Raw genomic sequence first — 11,610 nt, 5'->3', positions numbered from 1 at the left:
ACTGCTACAGTGCGCCACTTGGGAGCGCGGCTGCGCTCCCGCCGAGGGTTCGGATCCCACATACAGACCGGTTCCCACTCACTGGCTGAGTGAGGTGTGGGCGCAACATCGAGGGTTGCGATCCCGTTGCCGGTCCCAGTCCGGTACGGGCGCGACACTGAGGGTTGCGGTCCGTTGCCGGACACGAAAAAAGGAAAAAAAAAAAAAAACCTGCAAGCAGAGTAAGAATCCAAGAGCCTACACACACACACACACACACACACAAAGATGAAAAACAGAAAGGTCTACCTTGGGTACAATGCCAACTAATAAATCTAAAACAAATATTGGAATTAAAAAATCACCCTTTAGCAACCTTCACAGTCATAATTGATTCGGACAAGAACTATCACTGGATGCTATACCTGGTAGGTAAAATAAAAGTTTGATGAGGAACAAAAAACATATATGTATTTATATATAATCCTGAAATAGCTCCTCATAAAATACTTTTTAATTACTTACTATTTAATAACCAAACATATTTATTAACTTTACAATAGAAAGGATGGCAGACACATTCTTCTCCACATGACAAAAGTCATCACTAATGGGACAAATAAATAGTAGGTGTCTCTTGATATGAAGCACTGAAATGAGTCCAGGTCACTTCTGTATTATTCATGCTAAAAATGCATAAACCATGAGGAAACAGCAAACTCAACTGGATGGCATTCTACAAACTGTGTTCTCATACCGTTCACAAATGTTAAGGTTATAAAAGATAAGAAAGACTGAGGAACTGTCCCAGATTGAAGTGGAATGAAAAAAATAAGTACATGCAACATGTAATCTTGATTAGATCCAGGACTTATAAAGGACATTATGGAGACAGTCGGTGAAAGTTGAATGGAGTCTGTGGATTAAATTGTAATATGATTAATGTTAACTTCCTGATAGGAGAGTGTCCATATACTTAGGAAATACACATGGAATACTAGGGGGTAATGGAACATCATGTCTACAACATATTCCCAAATGATTCAGAAATACTAAAAATAGGGAATCTAGGTAAAGGGTACTTGGGAGTTCTACATATTATTCCTACAAATTTTATGTAAATCTGAAATTATTTCCAAAATTAAAAAAAAAAAAAAAAGAGGGAGAAAGCAAAATAATACTATGATATAGTCCTAATTAACTTGTAGATCAACCATGCTGTAAATGAATTTAACTCCTCTCTGGGCTCTAACTACAATTTAAGACCCATCTCCTCACTGTGGAATCATGACTGGATCTTTCCATCTCCATAGACCCCTTAACTCCTCAATACTGAGTTACAGTCACCCAGTTTACAACAAAGATGTCACAGTAGCATAGAGGGGAATGAACTGTCCTTTCAATAAATGGGTTAATTGAATGTCCATATATTAAAAAGAAGAAAAATCTTGAACTCTACATTACATTATATGTATAAATCAAGTCCTGACTGACTATACATGTAAATTGAAAAGATAAAATAATAAAGCTTCTAAAACTAACATGAAGTTATCTTTATAACCTTGTGGGGGACACATATTCCTTAAACAGTACACAAAAAAGTACTATCCATAAAGGAAAAGACTAATAAGTTAACCTTCATTAAAATAAGAAATTTCTATTCACCAAAATGCACCATTAGGAGTATGAGAATATATTTGGGATACACATATCTGACAAAGGATATAAATTCAGAATATGCAAGAACCCTATTGATCAATAAAAAACAGAAAAAAATTTTAAACACACAATGCAGATTTTTTTAATGGGACATATATTCCAACTGGTACTTTACAACAGAAGCTATCCTAATGCCAACGGGCATATGAAAAGATGCTCAACTTCATTAGTTATTAGGGAAATGCTAATTAAAACCACAATGAATTACTAGTATACCACTTAGCATAATAGCTAAAATTCTGAAAGCTGATGATACCATATGTTTATGAGGATGTAGAGAGCTTTCATATATTGCCTGTGGGAAAGTAAATTGATATTATTTGACATTATGTATTGATAATAAACACATGCATAACTTATGACCCAACAGTTCCAATCCTAGGTACAGTCTCGACAGAAATGTATACATATAAGAATGTTCATAGTAGTATTACTTCTAATAGCACAAAACTGGAAATAATCCAAATATCTATCAATAGTATAACAAATAAGTAAATTATGGCATATTCATGCAATGGAATACTATATAGCAATGAAATACTATACTGTTAAAAATACAACATAGATGATCTTCATCAACACAATACTCAGAAAAATAAGCTATTACAAGAGTCGAATGTACAAGAGGTCTTCAAAGTGTTCAAGGAAAGATTTGTATTATCTTTTAATTATATATTTTTCCATAAACTTTTTGAAGTATGACTTGAACAATCAGGCACATCTAATCTGACAGAAATCAGATTACTGGTTTCCTTTGGAGTTGTTTAATCAATTGAAAGGGGCATGAGGGAGGCTTCTGAGGCACTGGTAAAACCTGTGATAAAGTGTTCACAGTGTAAAAATTCATTAAGCTCTACAACTGTAATTTCTGCACTTGCCCGTGTGTTATATTATTTTATTTTAAAAGTTACCTAAAACAATCTATTCATTCTAGCAGCTCACTGCAACATTCAACAATGAAAACGCCTAACTCCACTGGGCTTCAGACACTCTCCTGTTTCCTTCCACAGACTCTTGCTGGTTTAATTTCTGCTCTAATCCTCTAAAAATGTGGACTTGACCCAGGGCTCAGCACACAACTGCTCTTCCTTTACACCGTATGCCTTGGAGAGCTTGCTCTGTTCCATTCCAAATGCCACTCCTAACACTCTTGCAGAGCAGGGGCGCATATAATACTCAACTCACAAGTTTCTTTTTTTTTCTTTCTTCATCCACAGGCAATGGCAATAATTTCCTAGTTGATCTCCTTGCTTTTAGTATCTTTTGCCTTCCATTCACATGTCAAACTGAACTTCCTAAGATGCTCTTTCAAATGCATCATACACTTGCTCGTAAATATTAACTCCCCCAAACTGCAGATAAAATTTAACCTTGTAAAGCTGGCATTCAAGTCCATCACAATCCACTCCCTACGTACATCTCCAGTCTTATCTCTTACTAGTCATTTACCTGCTCTAATTAAAAACCATCTAAAAAAAGTTCTTTTTACAAAACCCATTGCCCTGATTCTTACTCCACTGCCTTTCTTCATAGTACGCCCTCAGTCTAGAACATTCCTTCCTCTCCTCTGTCCCTGCCAACCCTTCATCCACAGCCCACATCTTAGTTCAACTACTACCTCAGTCCATGTTTATCATTACCTATAACACTGATGGCTGTTATTATCCACTTGGCACTTAATCTTACCATCAAGTTATGAGTTTATGTATAAGACTTTAAGATCCTCACCGAAAAGGATGATGTTTTAGAGCTCTAAGATGTATAAAAGCAAGTGTTTATAAATAGTGGTGGTGGTGTAGTACTAATAATCAACCAATAATCTGAAAAGGTTTTTAAAAACTAAAAAGTAAACATCCCCTTATCAACCTCAAACTGAATAAAATGGGTCATTTCTTTTATTGTAATAATATTTTGCTTTATTTAAGCTTACTTAGTAAATACTGCAATCAGCTGAACAGAAGCTAAGAGTAGTATGTGCAAGAGCAGTCCTTAAAAGAGCAGACTACTGGGCCGGCCCAGTGGCGCACTGGATAGTGCGCCGCTTAGGAGGCGCGGCAGCGCTGCCGCCCGAGGGTTCGGATCCCACATACAGACCGGCTCCCGCTCACTGGCTGAGCGAGGCGTGGGAGCAACACCGAGGTTTGCAATCCCATTGCCGGTCCCTGGTCCGGTACGGGGGCAACACTGAGGGTTGCAATCCGTTGCCGGACACAGAAAAAAAAGACAAAAAGACAAAAAAAAAAAAAAGAAGTGACATCCCATCACTTCTTCATATTTTATTTATCAGTAGTGAGGTAATATATTTTGCAGCCCATGTTCAACGAGTAGGTACTAAACACAGATACAAACACCAGAAGGTGAGGAATACTGGGGACCACCTTAGAGGCTGCCTGGTACACACAGTCACCTGGAAAAATTCTTCTTCTAAATTCATTTTCCTGAGAAAATGATAGTGCTCATACTTAAGTATTTGGTCATTTTAGAGCTAATTGTTTTAAAGATGAATGTTAATATCTGTCAAAGATAAACAAAGTCAGACACTGGTTTAAGTGATAAAGACAGAGTTTAGACTATTTCTACCTTGCACAGGCCACATAAAAAAGAAATGTGTCTGTGTGATTTGATTATGAATCTAAGCATGCAGACTATAATCAACTAGATGATAGAGCCATTGCTGGCAGGCACAATGTCTTTTTTCTTTAACTCCATTACAAAAGTACCTAAGGCAATATTAAAATTAATCAGAAGGTAAACACTTGAATTAATAAGGTAACAAATGAATGAGTAAACAGCTGTATGGCTGATACTAAACTTACAGGAACTTCATTAATTTGCTGTTATCGATTAATGCACTAAGTCCAATATAGGTTTGCCTCTTCTCAGTAGGTAATTGGAGATATAATGTTGCTAGTGCTGTATGCAATCAGGAAAACTTTCAAAATTATTCTTAGAAGCTTATAAAAGTAGAAGAACAGTCATTTACTTAGCAGTATTTTGAACACAGGTGGTTTTTGAAATCTGTGGCTCTCTTAATAAATTTTATATAAATGTTCTAAATTGACTATCAACCATTTCGAAAATTTTACACCAGCAAAAAAATAATAATAAAAGGTTTAAAGCTAATTCTATAATTTTTTATTAAGCTAAAATAAAGAGTAACTTTTAGTAATTAAGATTACATATTTTACATACTTAAAAAGAGAAATCGATCATTTCCATCTCTACTTTACGGAAAAAAACTCGGTCAAATTTTCTGTGCTTTGCATCTAAATGTGCTTTGCCAACATAAAAAAGTAAATAATGCACCCTTATAGTATCCACTACTGCAGATTTTAAAAATAGTTAGAATCACCCTCTTCATTTTCTTACCTTTGGTTGTTATTTTGCTGTCTTGTGTGTGTGCATGTTATGTGTACACGATTGATACCAGCTGACTTTGTGTGACTGGCCTGCTACAAATGAAACATAGAGAACAGCATATACAGCACACAACACCACAACAGAAGGAAGCAAGTCAGTGCCATACCTGGGTTATTATTAACATTACTTTTAGGTGGTTTCTGAACCGGTTTGGGAAGCGTGGATTCAGTCAGAGCTTTATTAGCAACAGCTTGTTGGGCCTTCTTTATACTGCTCCCTTCGGATTCCCATGTCTGTTCACCAAGACTCAGCTGCACTGAGAACATCTTAGAAAAAACATAAATAGAGAAAATATTTAATTTTTCAGAAAATAAAATGGGCTGAGAGAAAAAAATATATATATACCATTGAATCAGAATTCTAGAACTAAAGCTGACCTCAGAGGTCATTTGCAACAAAAATCTTATTCTACCTAATGAAAAGAATTTTAAGCAAGTGTACCAAATTCTGTTCTATTCTATCTAAAGGCTTAACGACATCACTAAATATATATTTTGGGCAGAATAAATCAGGAAGAAATCTCTCTCCTAAATAGAATCACATTTTTAATGTCATTTAATAGGACCTCAGAAAAGTAAAGAAAGTACAGAGTAAGAGAAACTGTAAGAGAAGACCAAAGGCCCAGTCTCTATAATACTTTTATAAAATCTAATGCCTTAAACATTATACTTAGCACAGTCTACTCAAATAGCCAGGCAACATTATATTACTAAGAAACTCTCAATTCCCACAATGAAGATTTAATCAGTCACCAAATTCTGTCCATTTTAACTTCAGAAATATAGTATATCTCAAATCTTCCTCCCCTCCCTTCTATGCCAATAACACCGCACTGGATCCAGCCTTGCATCGTCCTAAGCTTAGTTGTAATAATCTCCCCACTAATTGCTGCTAAAACTATCTTTCTAAAACTCAAATCCTATTTCATCACCCCGACCAACACCAGGTTCAAAATCTTCAATTATTGCTGTTGTAGCACGGCACAAAGATTCTACCTGTCCATGTCATTTCACACACACCCCTCCCCACGCATATCCTACATTCCATTCATACCATATTTCCATATGAGCCCAAAAACCTATTATTCACCTTTAAAATTTAGGATGAAGTTACATACTATGTACACAATCTGTTTTACTCCACAGATTACTTACTAATTGGTAGGAATTCTAAGTATTAAATCAAAAATGATTAATTACAAAAAAAAAATGTCTCTTTGCAGAAATGAGATCAGGTAGAAAATATCTTAACCAAGTGACTAAAGTTAGCATCACCAATAATTGTACAAATTACCATCAGTTGCCTCGTGATATGATCCAGCCAGAAGTACCTATCAACAACTATGGTATTCTTAGCCAAAAACGTTTAACCTGAATCATATCATAGGGAAACAGACAGATCTAGATTATGTGATATTCTATGAGACAACTAGTCTAGACTCCAAAAATGTCAATGTCATGAAAGAAAAAAAACAAAAGAGTGCAGGAGGGCTGTTACTGATTAAAGGACACTAAAAAGACATGAAAAGACATGATAAAATATAATGCATGATCCTTGATTAGATTTGTAATGTGAAGAAAAAAAAGCTATCAAGGACATTTAGAGGACAACTGGGAAAATTTGACTATGGACTATATACTAATAAATTTTTTTGTCCTTGCCTTACTAAAACTTATGTTTAGTCAAGGTTAAATTTCTTGAGTGATAATAGTTAAGGTGGCTATGCAAAAGAATGTCTTTAGTCTTACAATACAGATATGTAAGAGTTTTAGGATGAAGGGTCATAATAGCTAAAATTCACTCTCAAATTGTTCAAGGAAAAAGTATATGTCTATAAAGAGGTGGCAACACAGCAACGACCAGCACTGCTGCCAGAAGCCTCCCGGGCTCTGGAGATGGGATAGGGGTGTCAAGAGCTCCAGCCACGGCACCCCTGGAAGTCCACATCCAGCGTAGCAACAACCAACCCACTGCTGGAAGCAAAATGGGCCCCCAACCTGGAATTGAGGGGGCACTGAGGGCCTCAGCCACACACCCCCACCCTCCACAACCAAGCCAGCGAAGGAGCTGGCCATGAGTCAGTCAGCCCCACCCCTCCCACCTCCACCTCCTTACCTCCCTCCCCTCCCCACTGGTCCACAACATCTTAAAATGTAAAATAATAATAATAAATAAATAAGTTTTTTTTTAAAGTGATAGCTTAAAAAACAAGTTTTAAAAAAGGGGGGTAGGCAAGAAATAATGTGGCAAATATATTTATGATTAGTAAACAGAAATGAAATACGAGTGTCTGCTGTACTACTCTTGCAATTCTGTCTGTGAGTTTTCAATTTTTCAAAATAGGGAGTTGGAAAATATTTATCATCATTTGGAATTTAAAATATACACATACCTGTTAAAAGTTACTAATTTTTCTTTTATCTGACTCAATTTAAAATATATACCTGAATATATGTTTAATACATTTACCTGATTTTAAAATGATTTTTCAATGACTAGTTGGGTTTTTTTTTTCAAATTTTGGTTTTTAACAAAGAACTTGACCACAAAGATGAGGAAGTTTTAAGGTTTTACATGATATACGTGTGTGTGTGTGTAGATACGCACACACTACATATAACCTTATATAAAGCTCATATGCTTAAAAACGGAAATACCCATGTGAATATTAGAACTTAAGATTCCTGATGGTATCAGGCACACAAATTAAATGTACTGTATGTCTCCCGACCTGACCTCTCCTAAACAACAATCACATAAATCTAATTGCCTAGTGGGTAATTTCAGAAACTCAAGAGGTATAAAGTCAAATGAAATGTCATCTTCCCCAGTTCACCCCATTCAAATCAGTTCATACTCCAGAATGTTCCATCCATTATTCTCCCAACAGTTCAGGTTCAAAACCTCAGTTTGTTCTTGCCTTACAAAGACTTATTTAACATCTCAAAACTGATCCTTGTAATTTCTCTCGTCACCACCTTAATCTAAGGCTCTACAAACTCAGACTCAGAATACTTCATTTATCTCCTGTCTCTAATCCTTCCTGCCACCTAATCATCCAGATGTCACCATCTTCCCCGTCTCACAGGCCAAACACCTTTGAGTAGTCTTCCAATCTCTCCTGCATCCAATTATCAAACTATTGATTCAATTTCAAAACTGGTTTTCAGACCTGGGCTCCTCTCTTCATACTCTTTGCCAACGTCTTACTGGAGAATATCTATATCTGTCCCCTGAACTACTACAAGAGCATCTGTGACATACTAAGAAATATATATGTGGTCTCTGTCCATGGTTCCTGACACAGAGCTCCTAAAACCTCATAATTTCCTGAGTAATAGGAGTGTTTGGAACACCTTTTGTTCTAATATTTGGTCTTTGACCCTGATTCCTAACACAGAACTCCTAAATCCCTTGGAATTTCCTGGGCAATAGCAGCATCTTCTGTTCTAATGAGGTGACTCTTGGAGGGATCCTGGATAGCCTCAGGATGGGAGCTGGTCACCAGAAAAGACCAAGCCGTGATTAGAAGCTTGGAATTTTAATCACCAACTCCCATCCTTCACAGAGGGTAGAAGGCTTAGAGACTGAGTTAATAACCAATCATGCCTACGTGATGAAGCCTCCATAAAAAAAAAAAAACCCTAAAAGATGGGATTCGGAAAGCTTCCAGGTTGGTGAACGCACTGAGATTCTGGGAGGATGATAATTCCAAACAGGGCTTGGAAGGTCCATTTCCCTTCCCACATACCTTGTCCTGTGAGCCTCCTCCTCTGGCTGTTCATTTGTATTCTGTAGAATAACCTTTATAATAAACTGGTAAACAGAAGTAATACTGCCCTGAGTTTTGTGAGCTGCTATATGAATTATTGAACATACCCATTATAGAAGTCCCACAAGGAGGAAGAGGAGAAAAAGTGACAGAAAAAATGTTTGAGGAAATAATGGCTGAAAACTTTCCAAATCTGATGAAAGATATGAAGCTACAGAAGAGTCTCAACAAACTCCAAGCAGGATAAACTCAAAGAGATCCAAATCAAGACATATTATAATCAAACCAGCAAAAGACACACACACACAAAAAATTTAAAAGCAGCAAAAGAGAAGCAACTCAGGTATAAGGGATCTTCAATGAGATTGACAGCAGATATCTCATCAGAAAACATGGAGGCAAGAAGGCAGACAAATGATATATTTAAAAGGTTGAAAGAGGGCCGAGCCCGTGGCGCACTCGGGAGAGCCCGTGGCACTCCCGCTGTGGGTTCAGATCCTATATAGGGATGACCGGTGCGCTCACAGTGCTCACTGGCTGAGCACGGTGTGGCCGGTCTCAAAAAAAGGACAAAATAAATAAATAAATAAAAGGTTGAAAGAAAAAACCGTCAACCAGGAATTCAATATCCAGCAAAACCATCCTTCAAAAAATGGAGGAGAAATTAAGACATTCCAAGATAACCAAAAGCTAAGGTAGTTTGTCACTAGTAAACCTGCCCTACAAGAAATGCTAAAGAGAGTCCTTCACGCTGAAATAAAAGAACATTAGATGGTAACTCAAAGCCATATAAAGAAAGATCTCTGGTAAAGGTAAACACATAGGTAAATATAAAGGCTAAAATTATTGTATTATTGGTTTGCAACTCCTCTTTTGTTTTCTATGATTTAAAAGACAATTGCATAAAACAAGAATTATAAATCTATGTTTATGAGCATAAAATGTATAAAGATTTCATTTGTGACAATAACAACATAAAAAGGATTAGGAAATAGAGCTGAAAAGTAGTGTTAATGTATGCTATCGAAGTTTAAGTTGATTTCAATTCAAACTAAATTAGTATAAATTTTAGGATATTAACTGTAATTCTCATGGTAACCACTAAAAAATAAACAGAAAAGGAAAAAGGGAATCAAAATGGTTCACTAGAGGGCTGGCTGCTTAGCCCAGTTGGTTAGAGCATGGTGTTATAACACGAAGGTCAAGGGTTCGGATCCCCATACTGGCCAGCTGACAATAAATAAATAAATAAAATACTCAACTTAAAAAAACAACAAAGAAACCCAAAATGGTACACTAGAAAAAGCTGATCCAAAGAAGGCAGGGTTGGAGGAACTGCAAAACAAAAAAGATGAAATATAGAAAACAACAGTAAAATGGCAAAAGCACATGTTTCATTATTTGTAATCACTTTAAATGTAAATATATGAAACATCAACTAAAAGAGTTTGGCAGAATAAATTTTAAAAAACATTGTCTAACTACATGGTGCTTACAAAATACTCACTCATGGCTTTTTAGGTGTAATTATTTATATTCCTTGATACTAAGATACATTTATTCTAACTGGGAAAAGCATCATAAATTGGTTCAAGAAAATACAGTTGATATTAACTTGCATACAGCATCTAGAAAAATGTTACATCCCAGCTGGCACCATAAGTAAACACTTTAATAGGCTTTTCAATAAAGTCAGCTGCTTCTGAATGATGGGGAACACGTTACTGCTAAAAGTATATATTATTACCAAATTTTCAGCTGAGAATTTGGGTCCTGAACCGTTATGTTAATAGGCAAATAGTCACCAGTAAATATCAGGGCTGAAATTTGAACCTAGATCTGCTTGATGCCAAACCTGAAAATACTCACTTTAAATTCAAAGACACCAATTAGTTGTAAGTGAAAAAATGGAAAAAAATATTCTGTGCAAATAGTAGACAAGAAAGAGCTGTGGATACTATACTAATATAAAAAAAAAGATTTAAAGTAAAAAGTAATTATAAGAAACAAAGAAGGAACATTATTATTCATAAAAGGGTCAATTCATCAAAAAGATAAAACAATTATAAACATATGCACCAAACGACAAAATAGATACTCATAAAAAACCCTCAAAAATGAACAATAAGGGGGGAGGGAATTTTTTCAAAAAATGAATAAGAAAAGAAATCATTAAATAAAAATGAGCAAAAGATATGAACAGACACTTCAATAAAGATATATATTCATAACAAACACACAAAAAGATGGTCACGATTATCAGTCACTAGGGAAATGAAAATTAAAACTACAGTGCAGTACCACTACATACCTATTAGAATGGCTAAAATTAGAAAACTTATCTTATCACCCGTAGGCAAGGAAATAGAGGAACTGGAACTCTCATACACCACAGACGGAGTTGTAAAATGGTACAACCACTTTTGAAAAAAGTTTGGCAGTTTCTTAAAAAGTTAAATACACACCTACTTTACATTCCTGACACTCCTATGTTATTACCAAAAAGAAACAATACAAAAGATCAATGAATCAAAAAGTTGTTTTTTGAAAAGATAAATGAAATTGACAAACAATTAACATGGCTAACCAAAAAAAAGAAGAGAGAAGATTCAAATAACAAAAATTAGAAATGAAAAAGGTGATATTACAACTGACCCAAATGAAATACAAGGAATCATCCGAGACTACTATAAACAGCTATACGCCAACAAGTTCGAAAA

At 35.6% G+C, this 11,610-nt stretch overlaps 1 protein-coding gene across 6 annotated transcripts in view; it reads right to left on the bottom strand.

The window, feature by feature from the left end:
* The window catches only part of STAU2 (staufen double-stranded RNA binding protein 2), a 287,804-nt gene that overhangs the window by 236,373 nt on the left and 39,821 nt on the right, over nucleotides 1–11,610 (bottom strand). For all 6 annotated transcript variants that reach the window (XM_008578926.1, XM_008578952.1, XM_008578934.1 and 3 more), the window contains one exon: nucleotides 5,225–5,384. In XM_008578926.1, the coding sequence (XP_008577148.1) occupies nucleotides 5,225–5,384 (160 nt within the window). The remainder of the gene's footprint in view (nucleotides 1–5,224; nucleotides 5,385–11,610) is intronic.

This window comes from Galeopterus variegatus, unplaced genomic scaffold (assembly GCF_000696425.1).
Source record: "Galeopterus variegatus unplaced genomic scaffold, G_variegatus-3.0.2 Scaffold78, whole genome shotgun sequence".
NCBI lineage: Eukaryota > Metazoa > Chordata > Mammalia > Dermoptera > Cynocephalidae > Galeopterus > Galeopterus variegatus.
Note: the sequence above shows the minus strand (reverse complement) of the source record. Positions and strands in the feature narration are given on the sequence as shown.